Source organism: Vulpes lagopus, chromosome 22 (assembly GCF_018345385.1).
Source record: "Vulpes lagopus strain Blue_001 chromosome 22, ASM1834538v1, whole genome shotgun sequence".
Taxonomy (NCBI): domain Eukaryota; kingdom Metazoa; phylum Chordata; class Mammalia; order Carnivora; family Canidae; genus Vulpes; species Vulpes lagopus.
This window is the reverse complement of record NC_054845.1, coordinates 20,577,929-20,600,020: the sequence shown is the minus strand read 5'-3', so window position 1 is coordinate 20,600,020 and position 22,092 is coordinate 20,577,929. Positions and strand designations below refer to the sequence as shown.

Below are 22,092 nucleotides of genomic sequence, written 5' to 3'. Positions count from 1 at the left end.
TCTTTGCCCACCTCCAATTCTTTAGCATATTTTAAATAAACTCACCTTTATTGAAACTTTCCAAAGTGACAAAATTAGTTTTAGAGACAATTTTCTTTTTGCGCTAATTTCCTTGAAATATGGATATTTTAAAAATTTACATAATTATAATACCAGGTACAGCTGGCATAAATAAATTTGGATAGAATCATAACCAATTCTTAGCAACTCTGTAATTCAACGACTGGAAGTGTGTGGGCATACAAAGAGGGGCCTACAAGCTCTAGGAATTCAGTGTTTCAGGAAGAGGCAAGGCAGTCAAGAGAGCTTCTGGCTGTTATTATTTTACAGGTGAAGAGACTGAGACAGAGAGGTCATACTGGCAGAAGCTAGATTTACACCAAGACAGTCAAACTCCAAAATCTATATAATAATGGGATAAATGATGCAGCCTCATATGTCTATTCTATAAAACTTTGTTAAATTAACTCAAAATGATAAAAAAAAAAAAGTGTCATCTGGAAGAGGTCAAACATCAGAGTTTGGAATGGGCTCAGTGCAAATTAGTTATATGACTTTGTCAAGTCACTTAATTTGATCTTTAAATTTCCCCATGCTCCCAATATTATGCGATGCTAAATACAATGTATTATGTTTTCTTCCTGGACTTAGCTGCTGATTGTTCACGACAACCAAATCTTAGAATAGGGTAGTAGTCCCCACTCCACACTTTTTTTTTTTCCTTGCAATTTGCTGTGGTTTAACTGTAAAATAGATTTGCAATAAAATAGGAATAGGTCTTAAGTTTTTCAGATGATCTTCACAGCATCACTATTACTTCCTGCAACTATGTGCTAACCTATATTTAAGAGATAGCCTTGTTATAGACAGTTTCAGATTTTATACTTTTACCTCCAGATAGCAGAAGTTTATTTAAAAGAACTTTTTATAAAGCCTCCTCCATTTTGCTGAACACCAGCAAAAGTGTTAAGCAATGTTGGATTTTCCTTCCTTTACTTTTGCTAATTAGCGCCTGAATAATATTTTTTACACTGGCATAGAAAATAGGTTTAAGTTTATACAACCCTGGTAACTACTTGATTGCATGCTTTAAATTTTTATTACAATCATTGATAACATTTTTTAAAATTGAAAGGATGTCCAGTGTTACAGATAATTAATAAATCATAACACTTTGGTAGTGTTTACCACTATTTGCCATGGAAAAGTTTGTTTTCTAACAATAATTTTTGAATACCATAAGATTATTATTTAGATTAATATGATAGTTTTTCAGTAGCAGATAATTCTAGTCAATAACTCCCATATTTTATTCCCCACTTTTTAGGATAATAACAGAAGTCATAACCTTTCTTACTTTGGTTGTAACAATGATGTATCCTATTTCTGAAATATTGTCCATTCAGGAATAAAAGAAAAAGGTGAAATGATAGAATCTAAGTTTTGTTTGTACAGCAATCATCAATGTTTGATGTTTGGTTTTTTAAAACTATTTTCATTTATTATGGGTTATTTAGGGCTATTTTACTTAATGCTGGATATTTCATTAGAATTGATTTTATTGCAATATGTTGGCTAAATTTAAACATATCTAGCAATTGCAACCCTCTTTCTACTTTTGCTTTTTGTAACACTCAAAACAAAATGACTGGCTGAGAAAGTAAAAAAAAAAATCTTTTTATATGTGAAATTTAAATGACATTCTAAGAAGGAGTGGGAGGAATGGGAAGGAGAGAGAAATAAAGAATTGGAATGTATCATCAACAATATATCAGCTGAAGATCACAGTGAAATTTTTTGGCCCAGTGAGAAAATAATCTATACTTTAGGATACATTATATAAGGATATAGGAGAATAAAAGGTACTGGCTTATATTTAAAACTCTTATCTGACTTGCTTTATATAAATTTATAATATATTATGTGAGTTTTAATGATGAATCAGTACTCCTGCTACAAGAATGATTTTTATTAGTTTTGTCTCTTAGATTTTTAGTTTAACAAGTAATTACAGTTCTTTCATTCCTAGAAATTTGATTAGTGTGCTTCATACGTTATATATTGCTCCTTTTAATTGTCTTTATTATACCCAATACACTGGGGAAATAGTGTTTCAATTAAGTCTTAGACCCCTATTAATCAAAATAATACTTAGCATACTTGTTATTTTTTTTAATCTAGGAGGAACTAGAATTGCATATTTTTTTCTAATTAGCATTTCAGGTATATTTCTCACAGGCTGTGTCCAAATTAAACATTTAAAACAGGATAGATTATTTTTAACATATGAGAATTTGTATAGTATATATGCATTATAAATTGTTTTGTATAAATTGTAAGGAGGATAAAGTAAGAATCTCTCTTACACAGTCTCAAATATCTTTAAGCCATATCTAAAATTCAGATGGCCATGAAATTGTACTGGATTCAGATTATTTCAAAATTATTTATTGCTTAAAAATGGAATCTTTAAAAAAAAAAAAAAAAGAAAATGAAAAATCCTGATGTCCCAAGGATATTGTCTCTCGTATTCTGAAAAAAAAAAAAAAATTACTTAATTCTTAGATATTTTAAGGCGTTTGCTTGTTGTAATACTAAAGTATTATTCAGTGTAGGTAGGTAGGAATTGATTTTTATTTTAAAGATTTATTTACTCGAGGAGGAGGTGAGGAGTGGAGGGGCAAAGGAAGAGAGAGAGAATACTCAAACAGATTCCCTGCTGAACATGGAGCCCAATGCAGGGCTCAATCCCAGGATCCTGGGATCATGACCTGAGCTGAAATCCACATTTGGCCACATAAACTCCTGAGCCACATAACTTACTTAGGTGCCCCCATTGCTTTTTTTTTTTTTTTCTCTTCTCATTTTTAAAAAATAATTCCTTTGGTTTTTCAGTAAGACTTATCTATAATATTCTAAGGAAAACCTTAGCTTTCAGTTAAAACCTTAACTTTTATCTACACGTATAACCCTAGATATTTGAGGAAACTTCCAGTGTCATGAAGTCTTCATCTTTTTACATAGGGTCAATAAGCCTGTGTTATTCTAAACAAATATCCAGCTTATTTCCAAACACTTTAGGAATGTTGATTTTTACAATATTACTTTGTAACCTATTCAGTGTTTGACAATTTTTAGTCTAAGAAGTTTGTGCTTTATGTCTAGTTGTCAGTTTAAAACTATTTTGTCCTATAAAAAGCAACTGGACCAGATGTACCATGTAAATAGCTATCTGTTAAAACAATAATAACTTTCCTCTCACTGTTCATTTTTTTTAATTCTATTATATAAGGCCTTTTTATTTTTCAAGACACTGTAATCCCAAGGACTATACTTTATCCATAAAAACAGCTCAGAAGTATTGAACACTTGTATTGGTTCCCAATATTGATTTTTTTTAACATTCTCAGTTAAATACTACTCTGCCACAAACTCATTTACACATTTTTCATTATTTTTAACTCTATGTTTTATTCAGCTATACTTTTAACTATTATCCAAAATACCTATAAAATATTATGACTCTACCTGCTTTTGAATGTATTTGAATATTCACCTTTAGTAGAATGTTTAGCCAACCAACAGGCATTTTTAAGGTATAAACTACATGCTCTCAGAGAAACTGACAAGAAGAGAGAATTCCTCATCTTCAAATTCTTAAAAATAAAACTCAAAAGTACAATCTGACTTGGAGTGAGATAGAGCTAACCTTTGAGCATATTATTAAAAAAAAAAAAAACTTAATGTCAAATGCTTTAGTTTTAAGTCTTCTCACATGGGACAGTCTGTTAATTCATCATAAGAATGAAATGCTTTCTAACATATCATCAGGTCTTACTATGGGATTCACTGCCATAGCCACATTTCCTTTATTAAATTATCTTTCCCTCTTGTGTCTCCTTTTGCCTTCTACTCTGTGTCTTTTTCATAGGTTCCCCCTCCCCATCCTTCAATGTTTGTTTCAGTATTACTTCATTTTTTTGAGGTGATGGCCAGAAAAAAAAAATATGTAAAGTACCTTTAGTTTGTATTACATCCAAAAGTATTTGTATGACATGGAATTGCTGCAGTTTATAGACCTTTGAATATTCACAATTTGTTATTTGTGAAATGAGTGAAGAGTGAGAAACATCTGAAAATTAAGTTCTTGGTCAAAAAATTATTATCAGTAATTTTCATATGGGCGTTATTTTGAAACCAGATCATCATGACCTTTCTGCCAGATTTGTCAAAGAGACCCACTTAAAAAAACCTAATGCATAGCCCAGTATAATGATATACATATTGGATTAAATTATGCTGGTTCAGAAATTGACTCTAGTGTAGCTCATTCATAATAGTGATGGTGCATTAAGTGTAGTGTAATTTGCCCTGCAGACTTCCCATGAGAAGGAACTGTTTTCACCTGATTGTAGACCTGGCACCTGGCCCACTTTCTGGGTGATCTCCCAAGTGTGAACTTTCCCCACCCTCCACCCCTCCTTTCCTTCCTGGAGATGCTTGATAGAGGTGGATTACACTGATAATACATACACAAGCCGTGTCAGTTGCACACATGATTTGCATAATTGTGCTGTGCTGATTTCACCCAAGTCCTGATAATGATGCCCATGGTTCCCTTCTGTATGCTTTGCAATAAACACTGGAGAGAGGAGATGGGATTAGTATTCTCATTCCTGACTCTTCAAACACACCCTTAAGGCCCTGCGCATTGAAATATGATCAGGAGGGAAAAACCACTTTCAGTCAAACTAGCTGGTAAGACAATCCATATGATTTCTATCCAGTAAGTAGAACACTTTTCTTTTCCAGACCAATAATCATTATATACACTGCCTTATAGGTCCCTCAGAAATTAATTTTTTTAAATAGCATATATGATCTCCTCTTTTTTTCAAATATCAACCATTATGCTTCTTTAAATTTCAAACACATTTCTAGAAGGAATTATTAAAGAGAAATCTTTCTTCTATAATTATTGCTCATGTGATGTAGTACTTCACTTTGGCACATTCCTTAGATCAGTTTACTGCTGGAACCTTTCCTCCTTATCTTTTTCTGTTGTTGGGAATTCTAAAGAAATAGGCAAGAATAGTGGAGCTATTTCTCATTCTTCTCAGTTTTCTACAAACATCATCCTCATCACCAAGTTGACTACCACAGTTTTGTACCTTGCATGGATGTTGGTGTGGACGAGTCTGAATTTGTGGCCATTTCACATTTTCTCTTCCATTTCCCTGAGTCTGTGGACCTGGCACTTTTGGAACTCATGGTAGAAATGGAAAGGTAGTGTGCCAACTTCATTAGTCAGTGTCCAAAATGGCATATCACACTGTTGTTTTGTTTTGGTTTTTTGAGGCTTTGCTTTGTTTTGTTTTGTTTTGTAAGCTAACCTCCACCCTCTCCTTTTATTTTTCCTACTTGATCTGTGTATGTGAGTCAAAAAAAACCTGTTCATCTACAGCCTGTACTATCTTGCCAAATCTTGTAAGAAAACTCCCAAATAGCAAAAACAAAAAACCAACAATAGGGAAAAAAAAACTTACAAATGAGGTATATAAAAACCAATATCATTCATTGTAATCATATAATAAATATTTAGAATATAATTAAATTTTTATCTGTATCATAAATTCTCTATCAGAGTGATAATGCCTTTAATCTGTACAGAAACATGATAAATATAAAGATAAGAATGAAAGATCCTAAGTTCAGCATCTCAAAGAAGAGATTTTATTCTATTTTGCATCTGCATCCCTTATACTGTATCAAATGAATAAATGGATCTATGGACGCTTTCAGTCAAACATTCCTGCATTAACTCAAAAATTAGTTTAAGATTTGTAGATGTCAGTAGTGGTTATATGTATTTCCTAGTAAATGATAAATGTCAGTCCATTACAAAAATAAAAGGTAGTGGATAATACTTAATGGGCTCTTATCTTGTGACAAACACTATTTTAAGGGCCTTATTTTACAGACAAGGAAAGTCAGATTTATTTATTTATTTATTTATTTATTTATTTATTTATTTTTAAATCTTTTATTATTCTTTATTTATTTACTTATGATAGTCACAGAGAGAGAGAGAGGCAGAGACATAGGCAGAGGGAGAAGCAGGCTCCATGCACCGGGAGCCCGACGTGGGATTCGATCCCGGGTCTCCAGGATCGCACCCTGGGCCAAAGGCAGGCGCCAAACCGCTACGCCACCCAGGGATCCCCGGAAAGTCAGATTTAAAGAGGGTGAGCGTAGCATAACATATAGAGAAATTGAATCATTATGTTGTATACCTGAAACTAATTTTAACATTGTATGTCAACTGTACTCAAAGACTTTTTTTTAAATAAATGAGAGATGCTACCTAAAATCTCCACAATCTGTAGTTTTAAATGTTACATGTATGGTTCTTTATGTATAGCTTTACCTTATCAAGGTTATTATACTTCTAGCTAATTTCTTTATTCATATTTGCCCTCAATGTATACTATTGGATTAGATTTTAAACGTACCACACACATACACACATCCATGCACCAAAATACTCAGTATAATAAAACTAAAGGATTATATCATACTGAAATAGAGATTTCCATAAGGTTTGAGGACATGTGGAAACTTAAAGTAAAATAAATCTAAGAGCAGTATAAATTATCTTTGTGAAAGTACTTTTTTTAAAAGACTTTATTTGAATGTGAGCAAGAGAACAAGCAGCGGGGAGGGGCAGAGGGTGAAGAAAAGCAAACTCCCCACTGAGCAGGAAGCCCCATGTGGGGCTTGATCCCAGGACCTCAGGATCAGGACCACAGCCAAAGGCAGACCCTTAGCCAACTGAGCCACTCTGGCGTCCATGAGAGTACTTTTTTTTAAAAATTATGTTCTGATATAGTAAAAATCTTACCATTAAAATCACATAATGCATATTTTACGCAACTTTTACTCAGGAAAAGTTGGAATATAAACTGCTCTGCCGGACCCCAGAGCCTATGATCTTAGCTACCATACTCCTGCTTTCCAATCTATTCTCCATATAGCAGCCAGGATTCTTTAGAAACTCAGTTTAAATCATGTAATTTCCTTGCTTAAAATATTTTAATGGGCTTCCATTGCTTTTTCAATAAAGTCAAACTGCTTATCATGGCCATTGGAAGTTCTTCCCACCTCTCCTGTCTGAGCATATGCCACTCTATCCCTCACTCTGTTTTTTGCCACCCTCGGTTCCTTTATTCCTTTCTACTCTTGGGATTTTGCACTGATGATTCTAGAAGTCTCTCCCTTCAGCTCTTTCCTCAATTCTTGGCATGGATGCCTCACTGTCCTTCAGAGATTTGCTTAAATGGCATCTTCTTGGCATGTCCTTGTACAAGAGCCCTACCTAGAGTATCCCTCCTAGTTACTCTCCCTCTCGCTGTCACTGTCTTAAAGTCTTGTAAAGCTTGAATCAGAATCTGCAGTTACCTTGGGTTTTTTGTTCATGCACACGTTGCCTGTCTCTCCCCACTGTCATCTGAATATAAGCTCTGTGAGATCATGGACCTCTTCTGTCTTATTTATTAATGTATCCCCAGCTCTTTGAATAGTACTTGGCACATAGTAGATAACAAAAAGTTTTTGTCAATTAATTGAAAAAATAATCTGAAAAAATAATATACATAAATTGAAAGGCAAAATAGCGTTTTTATTTGATTTTTGAACAGCCACAGTTTTTTACTAATGGGATTGTGTACCTTGTTGAACCCTGCACAACTTCCCACATCTAGGAAGCAGGTTGAATAGCTCCACTCTCATTTCCTGCTCCACATTTATTTCACGTAGTACGTGCTTTAGTTCCTGCAGCTCCTGAAACCTAGCTTCACAAAGATGTGACATCACTGAAAAGACCGTAATGTGATATACTGAAACTGTGAGCAAGTAGTTTGTGTGGTGTCTGAGGGATGTTGAATATTATTACTTCCCTCAAAAATGTAAAATATCTTGTGCTTATCTTGCTTTACAATATCCTTCCCAAGAGTTTGCCTCAGTGTCCCACTAACATTTAAGGATCACAGGCCTAGCACCTTAGAGGATTATTATTTTAATCAGAGTTCTGGTGGAGAGTATAGTCCAAAGGCTCTCTCTCATACACTAGTGGCATGAATATGAATTGGCAAAATCTCTTTTGAGGCAGCAATAGAACAGGGATCAAGAATATTAAAATTGTTTATATAGAGGGCTTATAATAATAAGACAACTAATTCAGACACAGTTTAACTTATGGGTGCTAAAAACTGAAAAAAAATTACCAATTGCACCATATTTTAGTGCTCATCTTTCTTCAGATTAATTTCTAATTCTGTAAGCAGTTGTCAAGTAAAATCAGATATCAAGTTCCCATTTTTTGCATTATAAATATTTATAGGACAGTGGGCGCTTTTAATTTTATTAAAGGAAAATGAATGTGATATATGCATCATACTATTTGCTGATTTTATATGTATCGTGACAAATGGTAAATATATTTTCTGTATATAGATGTGGTTTTCTGCATGTTTCTGTATGTGTAAACATACATACATCTATATAAAGAATAAAACATTTACCACATGTATTAGTGCTATTGTAATTTGTTTTATAGGTTTCACTAGGATAACTCTTGAAGTGACATATTTCAAGAAAACATAAGTGAACAAGATTGTGCTATATACCTTCATAACACCCTATGAATTTATGGTAAACATTCCTACTTCAAAATTATTTATGGCTATTTGCTTTGCTCTTCTTTTTGGGTAGGTATGTGGGGGTTTTAGTACAGGGGTGGGTATTTATCTCCAGTGTCTAATAATGAGAGATGGAGAAAATACTAGCAAATGCTAGCAAATTTTTTTCTAATTGAATAGTTGTCAGGATTGTCAAATTTTCTTTACTACATCTTCATTTTTAATTTATTGCTCAGGTCAGTTCAGTAATCTCTGTATCTCTGACAGGTTATACTGATACTTCTCTTTTTGTTAGTATAGGATTTTTGTGAGTGACTGTAGATCAAAGGAGACTATTAACTTTTGAGATAGTTGGGAACACTAATCCTGCTATCTTCTGTCTTAGAATCTTTATTGTGTTATATATTATTATTCACTATAATATGTATTGTAGAATTTTATATATAAGAAACTTCAGTTACCTGAATTGTAACTGGTAACAAAACTTACAAGGTTAGACTTTTTTTTTAATTTAAGGCAATTATATATATAGCTTTTGCTTTCAAATATGATGAAGTATTAGGAACCAGATTTAATCCCTGCCCTGAACAATTAGAATGCAAGACAAAAATATATTAAATGACTTTTAGGCATTGAACAATAGGCACTGCAGGACTAGGATTCCAGAGGGTAGAAAAACAAAGGTGGGGAGTCCTGTGATTATCCGAGCTTACTTCCTTCCTAGAAGCAGTTTCCAAATCATGCTTAGGAATAGGAATCCCAAACAGGGGATCCCTGGGTGGCTCAGTGGTTTAGTGCCTGCCTGTGGCCCAGGGTGTGATCCTGGAGATTCGGGATCGAGTCCCACGTTGGGCTCCCTGCATGGAGCCTGCTTCTCTCTCTGCCTCTCTCTCTGCCTCTCTCTCTCTCTCTCCTCCCCCCCATGTCTCTCATGAATAAATAAATAAAATCATTTTTTTAAAAAAAGAATTTTTTAATTATCTGGAATTTAAAATGCATTTATTTTATTTTGACCTTGTTAGAAAAACATAGTTAAAATACTTTTTAATAAATCTGTTTTTCCAAGGAAAGACCATATAATTAACAAATTCTGCATATAAACACAATCTAATTAATTATTTTAATATTTAAGTTTAAAGCATTTAAAGGGGGGGGGGAGGATATTGGCCAAATTCATACATCAAATAGCCAGTTAGTCTTGATGAATTGAGGAGACAGATCAGAAACCAAGGAGACGAATGTTCTTAGAATATATAGGAGTATCAAGAGGAAACTTCACAGAAAAAACCCTGGAGTTTCACAGAGGCCACCTGACTCTTTGGTTAAATAGTGATCTACCTATGTCTGTGGTGAAACTACCTGCATCTGGGAAAAGGAAGAAAGCAGAAGGCCAAACAATTCCTGGAGCTCATACCGCAGTGAGAATAATCAATTCTCTTCAGCCAATGTGGAAAGACTTTGTAATAGTCAGGTCACTGAGTAAAATACTCAGAAAGTTTGTCATTTCATACTGGAGCTAAGTTAGCCATCAGTTTAAAGCATGCTCTGGAGGTGCCTTGAAGCACAGATGCAAACATCAAAAAGGTTGAACTGATTCCAAGTAATGTAATGACATACCAGAATAAGTAAACCACAGTTTAAAGTAATGCAACAAAATTAGAACCCACTAATATAAAATTCACAATATCCAGAATACCACTAAAAAATTAACAGATATGCATAGAAGGCAGAAAATATTACCCATAATCAGTAGAAAAATCAATCAATAGAAATACCCAGAAATGCCCTAATGGTGAAATTAGCAGACGGGTTGATAAAATAGCTATTATAAGTATACTCCACATGTTCAAGAATATAAAAGAAAATGAGATTATAATGAGACTAGAAGTAGTACTAGAGGAAAATGCATAGCATAAAGTGTTTATATTAAAAAAAGAAGGCCTCAAACCAATTAACTGAGCTTCTTTAAGATATCACAAAAGAAGAGCAAATTAAACCTACAGAATGTAAAAGAAGGAAATAATTATAAGGGCGGAGATTAATGAAAGAGAAAACAAGAAAATGATACAGAAAAATCAAAGGCTGATTTTGTGAAAAGATCAATAAACAGATAAACCTCTAGCCAATATCAATCAGTACAAAAACACAACACTAATTTAACAATATCAGAAATGAAAATAGAATGTCATTTAAACTCCTATAGCCATTGGAAGTACAATATAGGTATGTTATGAACAAGTTTATGTCAATAAATTCAAGTGCATGAAATAAATTCCTTGAAACACAGAAATTATCTAAGGTCACACTCAAAAAGAAATACTGTGATAGCCTTATATTTATCCTAGAAATTGAAATCATAGTTAAAAACCTACCCACAAAGAAAACTCCAGATTACTTCACTTGTGAATTCTGTCAAATATTCAAGGAAGAAGTAATTTAAGAAAACATTAGGGAACAAATTCTTCCAGAGAATCAAAGGGGGGGAATAATGCTTCCAAACAGAGTATGAGTTCAGCATTACCTGATACCAAAACCAAAGGAATTGTAATACGAGAAAACTGTATAGCCATATCCCTCATGAACACAGAAACAGAAATCCTTAACAAAATTTTAGCAAACAGAATCCAGAAATAAATAGAAAAGGAAAACACATCATGACCAGTGGGGGTTTATCCCAAAAATTCAAAGTTGCTTTGACATTGGAAAAAATATCAGTGTAATTCCCCATGTTAACAGACCAAAAATAAAGAGAAGAAGAAGAAAACATAATTGTCTTCATAGATGTAGAAAAAAGTATTTGACAAGTTCAGTATTTATTAATGATAAAAAGTTCTCAGCAATAAAACAGAAAGAACTTTCTCAATATGGTAAAAGCCATTTTTGAAAAACTTTGAGCTAACAGTATACTGCTAATAAATGAATGAAAGTTTACCCTTTAGAGTAGGAACAGGGCAAGAATATCCTCTCCACTTCTGTTCAACATTGTGCTAGGAGTCTTGTCAATTCAGCGTGGCAACACAACGAAATAAGAGACATACAAATTTCATTGGAGTAAGTAAGGCTGGGCAGCCTGGGTGGCTCAGCAGTTTGGCGCCGCCTTCAGCACAGGGCATGATCCTGGAGACCTGGGATTGAGTCCCATGTCGGGCTCCCTGCATGGAGCCTGCTTCTCCCTCTGCCTTTGTCTTTGCCTCTCTCAGTGTCTCTCATGAATAAATAAATAAATAAAATCTTATAAAAAAAAAGAATAAGTAAGGCTATATTTTGTTTTAGATTATATAATTACCTATATAGGAAAAGCAAGGAACTGACACCACCTCCCAAAATTAAAACTTGAGTGATTTCATTAAGATTGCAAGAAGCAACATCAGTAAAAAGAAATCAAGCATTTCTATATGCTTACAATGGACAATTGGAAACTGAAATTTCAAAAGCATCATCGTTTATTAGAGCATCCAAAATACATGAATTACATAGAGATAAATTTATCTAATTTTGTGCAAGAAAAAATAAAAAAATACCATCACTGAGAGAAACTAAAGACCTAAATAAACAGCAAGATGTATTATGACTATGGTTTAAATGATTCAATACTGTTAATAGTTAATTCTCTGGAAATTAAGACTATCAGTGTAATACAATCCCAATAAATATCCCAGCAGGCTTTTTTGTAGAAATTAACAAACTGATTATAATATTTGTTTGGAAATATGGAAGATCTAAAATAGCCAAAATAATTTTGAAAAAGCATGGGGAACCTGGGTGGTTTAGTCGGTTAAGCATCTGACTCTTGATTTTAGTTAGGTCATGATCTCAGGCTTGTGAGATCAAGTTCCGCATCATCCTGTGGAGCCTGCTTAAGATTCTCTATCTCCCTCTACTTGTCCTGCCCTTCTCCTTCTGTTAAAAGAAAAAAGAAAAGGAAAAACAAAAGATATATGACTTATACTACCTGATTTGAAGACTAACTGTATTAATAGTATCTATTCTTTTAGTTTTTGCCTAGGCTAAAAGAGAGATCAATGGAATAGAGCAGAGAATCCAAAAATATACTCAAAACACATGATCAGGGCAGCCCGTGGCTCCACGATTTAGCGCTGTCTTCAGCCCAGGGTCTGATCCTGGAGACCCAGGATCGAGTTCCACGTCGGGCTCCCTGCATGGAGCCTGCTTCTCCCTCTGCCCGTGTCTCTGCCTCTCTCTCTCTCTCTCACCCTCTCTCTCTCTGTGTCTCTCATGAATAAATAAATAAAATCTTAAAAAAAAATACATGATCAATTGATTTTTAAAAGGTACTAAGATAATTTATGGAGGAAAGATAATATTTTCTATAAATAGAACTAGGACAATTGGATATCCATATTTTAAAAAAAGAATGGTTATTACTCAGCCATTAGAAACGACAAATACCCACCATTTGCTTCAACGTGGATAGAACTGGAGGGTATTATGCTGAGTGAAATAAGTCAATCGGAGAAGGACAAAAATTATATGGTCTCATTCATTTGGGGAATATAAAAAATAGTGAAAGGGAATAAAGGGGAAAGGAGAAAAAAATAAGTGGGAAATATCAGAAAGGGTGACAGAACATGAAAGACTCCTAACTCTGGGAAACGAACTAGGGGTGGTGGAAGGGGAGGTGAGTGGCGGGCACTGAGGTGGGCACTTGACGGGATGAGCACTGGGTGTTATTCTGTATGTTGACAAATTGAACACCAATAAAAAAATTTATTAAAAAATAAGTACATAAAATTAGAAGCTTTGAAGAAGAAAAAAAAGAATGGTATAGGCTTTACCTTGCATATATACACAAAGTAAGTTGAAATGAGTAATAGACCTAAGTGTAAGATTTAAAATACAATTACTAGAATAAAACAAAAGAGAAAATTATTGCAATATCTGGTTAGTCAAAGATCTTTTAGATCAAAAAAATAGCATAGAAGAAAATATTGAAATTGTACTTCAGAATTAAAAAACTTTTCATAAGAAACTCAAAAAAAAAGCAAGCCACATATCAGAGAAAATATTTGCAAAACATTATCTGATAAAAATCTTGTATCCAGAATAAGAACTCTTGCAACTTGATAATAAAATCACAGATAACACAATAAAAAAAATAGGCAAAAGAGTTGAACAGATACTTCAAATAAAATTTGAAGAAAAAAAAACACATACATGGCAAGGAAGCACACGAAAATATTAGTCTCACGAGACAATAGAAAAAACACAAAAGCACCATGAAATATCAGTATCACTACTTAATACTAGGGTGGGTAAAATGAAAGACTGGACAACATTGTGTTGGCATGCATGTGGGGTTGTTACAACTAGTATGTTGCTAGTGGAAATGCACAGTGATATAGCCATTTTGGAAAAACAGTTAAATGATTTCTTATAAAGTTAATCAGATACTTAACCATATGACCCAGCAATCCCACTTCTAGACATTTAACCAGGAGAAATGAAAATTTTTATCTGCACAAAGACTTGCCTGTAAGTGTCTGTAGAAGCTTCATAAATAATAGTCATAATAATAGCCATAAACTAGAAACAACCCTAAAACTAGTGACTAGATTAACTGTGGTACATTCATACAATGAAGTACTGCTCAGCAATAAGAAGTAATAAACTACCAACATGTAACAGCACAACTGAATCTCCAAATCATCATGCTGAATGAAAGAAGCCAGACGCAAAAAAGACTGCATGATTCGGTTTATGAGGAATCCTAAGAAAAAGGCAAAACAGTAGTGACAGATCAGGGGTTGCAAAGGGATTTAGTGCAGAGGAGCAAGATGAAATTTTTAGGGTGATGGACATGTTCTGTATTTAAATATGGCCATGGTTACACAGCCGTATATACTTTTAAACTCCTTGAATTGTATACTTAAAGTGGGTGGATTTTATTTTATGTAAGTAATACCTCAGTAAAGCTGAGTTTTAAAAATAAAAATCTACATACATTATAACTCAGATTTTAGGAGTAACAAATATTTGTGAGTAAATAGTAGCTTAAAAGAGCCAGTGTAAAACTGTTAGCATGTGATTGAGTCCTGCTTTATCAAGTCAGGAAAGTGGTAACTCACAATACAATTGTCTTCTCTCCACCTCTCTGTCTTTCCTCCAAGACTTCTCAAAGTTATAGCTGGGGGGAGGGGGTGACTTAATGACTTTTAGCTGCTGACAGCATATTCCTTTTGGCACATTGTGATGCTGTGGAAATTGGGAAAGATAGATTCCCACAGTCAATGCCCTGGCAAAACACTTACTTTTTATTAGTGGATATGATTAATTTCCTTGCTGTTTTTTCTAACGTAAAATAGCATCATAGAGCACTCTAAAAAGCAGCACAATTTGCACTTTGAGAAAAATGGGTCAGTATAACTATTTTTCGTTGAATTTTAGAATTCAGACACAGGTCAGTTTGAAGGAGAATTGATGCAAAGTTTACTATAACTGTATCACTGTCCTCAAAATATGTAGTCAACATACAGGAGTAAACTTCCATGTTTCTATATTTCTTTTTTTGTGTTACTACCAGTAATAAAAAATGATGCTTCTTGCAAGGGTGTTTTAGATCTTAATCTGGAAATTTCTTATAGAGCAAAGTTAATTTCAACTCCTTTGATAATACAATTAAGATCAATATAGTAAGGTTAAGAAAAATACTCTTCACCTTAAAAGAAATTTCAATTAAATTCCAGATTTAGAGAACATGATGATTTATGATTTTCTATAGAACCACTGTTTCCAACTTATGTAAGTAACTACTTGGAAAGTTTGTTAAACATGCAGACCTCGAGTAACACTCCTAAAAATTCTAGGTCCAGCATGGTACCCAAGAATCTCTACTTTTAACAAACATGGCAGGGAATTCTGACATGGGTAGGCTGCAGTTCACATTTTGAGATCCACTGGAAACGGTTAAGCTGCAGTGTTTTTAAATAAGTAGGGAATTTTATGTTAGAATAGTTAAATAACAATAGAAAAGAGGAGATATGCAGTTTTACTTTCCACAAATTCCCTGTCTTACTAATGTGTGATTACTTTTTTTGGTGGCTAAGTTTTCCTAATATATTATGCCCTTTTTCTATTAAAATGGAGAGTTACGATACATCCTTACAGAACGATACCATACCAACAAAAGTGATTGCATATTGCTATTTAAACATGATGAAATTAAACACTACATCTGTCTCTACTCCTTAAAACTCCACTAAAATCACAGTAGACATTTATAGAGGTTTATGATCATGAGATCAAAGTCACTGGGAAAGGATAGAATAGCAGCCAAGAGGACGATGGAAAGCAGATAGAGGGAGGGGTGGTAACAGACAGTAAGACAAGAATGAAATCTTTAGTGATTATAGAGGGGAAATAAGGGATGAGTAGCAAGCTAATGGCACCAGAGAATCCTGAGAAGTAGAAGAAACAGGACTGTTGAAGTCAGGGATGGAGCTTTGCACTAAATGTAAAGGTACTTCAAAATCTGCACACAAAACTTAGACCACAGAGCTACTCTCATTAGACTGTAGCTACACTACAGCCAGCCCAACTAATCCTCCCCTTCCCCCTTAGAGGAAAATAAATGTTTATTCCTTGGAGAAATTGAATTGGAAACATTCAGGCTTAGAGACTCCAGGGAAAGGAAAAGATGGGGAGAAACAAAGGATTTCAAGCAAGGAGATTATGTAAAAGACCACAATCGAACATTTAGATTTGTGGCCCCATTCCTTTCCTTCTAGAATACAGATATCCAGCTTATATCACCCTTGGGCTTGGAAATTGGAGGCATCTTCTCTAAGGAAATTGAAAGAGAAGACATGGGGGTCTAACAATAAAGAGACCACTCTGCAATAGTTCACAAACCTCCCCTATGTTTCCTGAATTCCAGTTAGCTTTTTAGTGCCTCACTGTTCAATATGAATGAATAATAGATATTCAGGCACATTTAAGAAACTCCTCTAATACAGAGAATAGTACAGAAAGAAAAAAGCTCAGAGAAAAGAGACAATATAAACAGGGAAGAGAATTTTAAAAGATAAAAGGCTCAGAGAGGTAAGTTTTGTGGCCAAGAAAAAAACAGAAAAATTATACTTTTTAAAAAAGAAGAAAACAGGAAAGAGCTCTTAGAAATTAAAATGCATGATAACCAGAAAACATTTAGCAGAAATACTCAAAGAAAAAGATTAATTTTTTAAAGTCAAAAGTATAAAAGGGTAGTCAATGTGAGGGGAAAAAGATGAGAAATTTAAAGGACCACTCCAGAAGTTCTAACATCAAACTAATAGAAATTCCAAAAAGAGAACAGAGAAATAGATTATGATTAGATGAGTGTGTGTGTGTGTGTGTGTGTGTGTGTAGACTGTGTATTTCAGGAGAAACAGTGTATAAAGTGACAATTTTATAACAAAATGTGTCTTTGCATGTACAGAAAAAATACAAGAGGATAAAAATGTTAAAGACAGTTATCTCTAAACGGTGTAATTATGAATAATTTTTTGGTGAATTTTCATATTTTTTATTGCTTTGAAAACTGGAAATTTAGTGAAATTTAAGGAAAACCGGTGAGAGAAAAATATTTTAAAAGTTAGGAAATGAGATTATTAATGAAACCCAACCTATTCTTTCTGTGAACAAATTACCGTACTAAACTTGTTGCAGGTTATAAAAATATACAAGACATTGCTCCAGTTTCTTAAGAAGGTCACAGTCTAACATGGGAGATCAAAACGAATGTATAAATAGCCATAAATATAAGATAGAATGTTATGTTTTCTAGGTGTGGAGCCAATACAGTCATGATTCTTTAATGGGAAAGATCACTTTTAGAAGGTTATTTGGGAATGGAAGGATGACTAGGATTTCAGGAAGCCCACATTGTTTAAAGCCATTTAAGAAAGAACTGAGACTCAAGTGTAAAAGTTTAAGGTGATTTTAGCCAGATCCTGGGATAGAAGATGGATGTAGACTTTGGGACCAGTTAGGAAAGGGTACTGAATGCCAGGTAAAGGGATTTGGACTTTGTACGATAGAAATGAAGAGTCAGTAAAGGTTTTTAAGGAGGGAACCAAATAATTACACAAGAGAATACCTAGTTTGAAGTCTCTTATGCTAGCCCAGGCTAGTAATAATGAAGAACTGAACTTGCATATTGGTTGTGGGATTGAGAAGGAAGGATAAACTTAGAAACACTGAAGGAATATATAGAATTTAGCAACTTTTTGGATGTGGGAAAAGAGGGAGGCAACAAAAAGGACTGCCTTGTTGTGAGTCTGCATTATTAAAACAGTGGTAACAGTAGCACAAAAGAACAGTCAGAATAAAGAAGTAGCTTTATGGAGAAGAGAATTTTGAATATGCTGAATTTTAGATTTCAGAGGAATATGCATGAGGCACTACTCAAAAAGGCATTTGAAAGTATGAGTGTGAAGTGCAATCACTCAGCAAATACGTATGGAGTATCTCCTGTGTTTAATAACCACCAAAGCACAATCAGTTCAAAATTGAGTAAAACATGACCTCTGTTCTTAGGACAAAGCTCATTTTTTGGGAACTGGGAGATGAATAGATATCATATGAATAATTACAATGAAATTATCGTAAGTAATGCATCAACACAGTATGGACAGAGTACTGTGAGAAAACAGGGAAAAGCTCCATCTTTGGGTTCACCAAGATCAGTCTAACAGATTTAAATGACTAGTAGCAGCTTACAAACATGGGAAACTATTCCAGGCATGATTTGGACATTTCACAGAAATGAGGGCTTAATCTAGAGGAAATAAGAGGGAGACTATTATAGTGAGAACAAAATCAGAAGTTACGTATCTATTTGCCAGGTAGGAAGAGGTTGAGAAGCCAGTGAAGGGCAACACAGAATCTGATCCCGGAGGCTAAAGCAAGACAATCAAGACACATCAAAGTTTGAAAGTGGCCATGAAATTAGGGCGCTTTAGAGCCAAATGTCCACTGGATTTACTGATTCAGAGGCTACTGATGACTTTATAAAAATGTCTCAGTAATATTAGAATGAAGGTGTTTCAGATGATAAGAATGCAATAATATTTATAAAAATAGATGCAAAATAATGGTACATATATGTTAACTCATGGATTATAAATATTACACAAATAATCACATGTAGGGAGTAAATGTAAACAATATTTTTGTGAACTCAATTTTTAAGAAATATCAAACAACTGACACGAAATGGTCTTGTGGGGCTTGTAGAACCATTGGATCTGGCAAGGATGTTGCTGATGTTTGAAAATAATTTTCAAAAGAGTAGTAAGGGAATGATCTAGACTTTGAAGGAGTTGAGTACATGAAAACAAATGTTAAGGATGACAGCAGTTACCGGAAATCCTGAAACACTGCTCTCTTCCACCCTACCCCCCACTATCTGATTCACTTACTTTTCCTTCAGTTATTAGAGGAAGTGTTCCTACCTCAAGGAGACCTTCCTGTCCAACCTTCTCAAACTAAATTGGGTTCCCCATGTTATGCTAACAGACCATTCTTTTGCTGTATAGGATCTACCATAATTTGTAATATATTGCTTACGTATTTGTTAAATATCCATCTTCCTCACCAGACTACCAGTTGCATGAGGATAGAACCATGAGAATGTGTTCTCCACTTTACATTCCAGCCTCATCACAGTGTTGTTGGTACCTCATAGGCTGTAGGTACCTCATAGGCTTTTAACAAATATGTATTGGATGAGAGAGGCAGAAGGGTAAAGTGGAGCATTCCCAAAGTCCGTGCCTTGAAGATAACACAGTTCCACGATATCAAAGTCCATCATATGTTGCCTACTATGTGGATTGCTGTAGTGGAACACAGATCAAGATTTGGAAAAAGTGAGGTTATACTTATAGAACAATTTGCTCAAATTGGGATGAAGAGGAAAGAGTGATATTTTAAAACAGATGTCAAAATGGGAGAAGCTAAAGTAGTAAAGCTTTAGGAACGACAGACTTTAAAAATGAGGCTAGTAAAAAAAAAGAAAGTTTTGAAAACAGTAAAAAGTATACAGTCTTTTCTTCCTTGGTGGGTGAGTTAGAAGTTTATTAATGGCTGTGTGCCAGGGGGGGTGTGGAAGAGAACTGTTTAAATGAACTTCAGAAGGTATCAGGTTTATATAAATAAGGGGAAGGAAGCATAGGATGATACGTTTGTAGTAAAACAGGTATCTAAGACACAGCGCAACAGGACTGATAAAAAGGAAGACAGAGAGGAAGAAACAAGTTTTTTTTTTTTTTTTTTGGAAGAAACAAGTTTTAAAGTGGGCTACAGACCACAGTTTATGTGCTTGTTAGTAAGTAGACCTGTTTAGTGCAAATTCACTTACTTCTAGAGAAGTAGCGCTAAAAACCTCACATTAAGTAACAGTGATGGCAAACAAAAGCTTTTTGTGATATGTAATGCCATATCTTAAAATGCAATTACATGTATATATATTTACACTATTTACATGAAATGTTTTTGACGAAAAGTATTTTCGTAAAAAAATATTTTCGTGTAATTTTTAATGTTCTCACATAGCAATAAAGATTCTTCACAATAGACAGAGATTCCTTGGTTCAATATATAGAAATTCTTGGTTCTGAAAAAAAAATAGAACTTTGCCTATTTTTAGAAATGACTAATCCTGCCTTAGCTTTTATTTAAGGCTGTTTACAAAAATCATGATCATGAAATAACTGGGCTTATGTATACGTCAAATACAATTTAAAGATTTGGTGGGGTTTTTGTTGTTTTTAATCAGTATAGCAAAATTTCTATGCAGCTCTGAATACCTTGCCTTGTTACAGTATTTCAGTTCCGCCTGCAACCAGTGTCATAGCTTGGAGTTTGTAAGGTGACTAGAGTTAGGGATACGATCTTTGACTATGAAAAAGAGTGGTCTGTTTGTCCTCTGAGCAAAACAAAGTGATTCCTATGTCAGATGAGGGCCACTGACCTGATTCACACTGTGCTTTGCTACTGAGAGCTTCGGCAAGGACCAGCTGGGGTCTTGTGTTTTTTCTGTACTCATTCAAAACTAAGAATCAGAGTGCCCTGTGATATCCTTGTGAATTGTCATACAGTAAAACATGTCTCTTTCCATACGTGGGTTTTTCTTCAATCGTTTTTTAAAGTTTTATTTAATGTGAGCATTGAAGTATTTTACCAGGTATACTGAGATAGGGCTCTCTGGCTACTAGGAAATAATTCATTTCCTGGATGTGAAAGACATTAGAAAAAAAAAGAAAAAAGAAAATGTTACTATCATTATATAACTACATATGTTAGGATTTCAGTGGTTATTGTTAATAATCCTGACTCAAAGCACCTAGTAGGTTAATTCTTGGTAATACAAGAACAGTGCTGATGTTGGAGAACACAGTTATCGGCTACAAAGTTTTGCATGTGTGAATAATTATTACCAAGGTGGAAAGAAAAGAGAAACTCTGCTTTTATCAGTACTTTTTCTCATCACTTGAATTCTTTTTAGTGTCCTTGGTACCGTGCCATGAATAATCTTTGCATTAAACAATGACATTCCATTTGTTGCATTTCAGTTTTCTTCAGTTAAAAATTCTCTGTCCTTATCAACCCCCCAAAAAAACATTAAAAAAAAATTCTCACCATGTATCTAGGACACTCCTGATTTGTCTTTTGAGTCAAAGCTGAGAAAATTGTGTAAGAGCAAATGTTAGTGTTAGAAGTCAGATAATTTGGAGACTGATCATCAGCCCCTCAAGATCGAGGATACAGTCAGAGCATGAATTTGATTCAGTGTTTCCTCTGTCACCAAAGGTACGACCTGCCTTATCTCCTTGCTGTCTTTTTAGTCTTTGGTAGAAATTTATTAGCTTTTCTCGCCTAAATCAGAGTGTGGAGGAGGAAGAGATTTGAGTCTGAAAAGCATATAAATGCTTCCTCCACACTACCAAAAGTCAGATGTTAAATTTGCTCTGGATGAGACTGACGGCACACTAACCTGGAGCTCTCTTCGCAGTGGGTAAACCTCACAAGTGCAACTACTGTGGACGAAGCTACAAGCAGCGCAGTTCACTGGAGGAGCACAAGGAACGCTGCCACAACTATCTCCAGAATGTCAGCATGGAGGCTGCTGGGCAGGTCATGAGTCACCATGGTGGGTACAAGTGCCGTTCACCATTTTCATTCCCCCTCACTGTTTTTGTCGTTCTCTATGGGTTAAACAGTTCTCTCTACCCTTAAACATGAAGATAAAATCTTACTCTTTTTAATAACAATTTCAGATTATGTTAACTTTGCATGGGATTATCTTCTTCAGCACTTGAAGCTTTGCGACCCTTGGCAAACAAGCTGTACTGGGTTTTTGTGAAATTCCAAATTATTTCTGATAACATGTCTTTGAATT

General features: G+C 34.4%; 1 protein-coding gene across 11 annotated transcripts in view; it reads left to right on the top strand.

Moving 5' to 3' along the window:
• The window catches only part of IKZF2 (IKAROS family zinc finger 2), a 155,304-nt gene that overhangs the window by 110,891 nt on the left and 22,321 nt on the right, over positions 1–22,092 (top strand). For all 11 annotated transcript variants that reach the window (XM_041737571.1, XM_041737574.1, XM_041737577.1 and 8 more), the window contains one exon: positions 21,706–21,843. In XM_041737571.1, the coding sequence (XP_041593505.1) occupies positions 21,706–21,843 (138 nt within the window). The remainder of the gene's footprint in view (positions 1–21,705; positions 21,844–22,092) is intronic.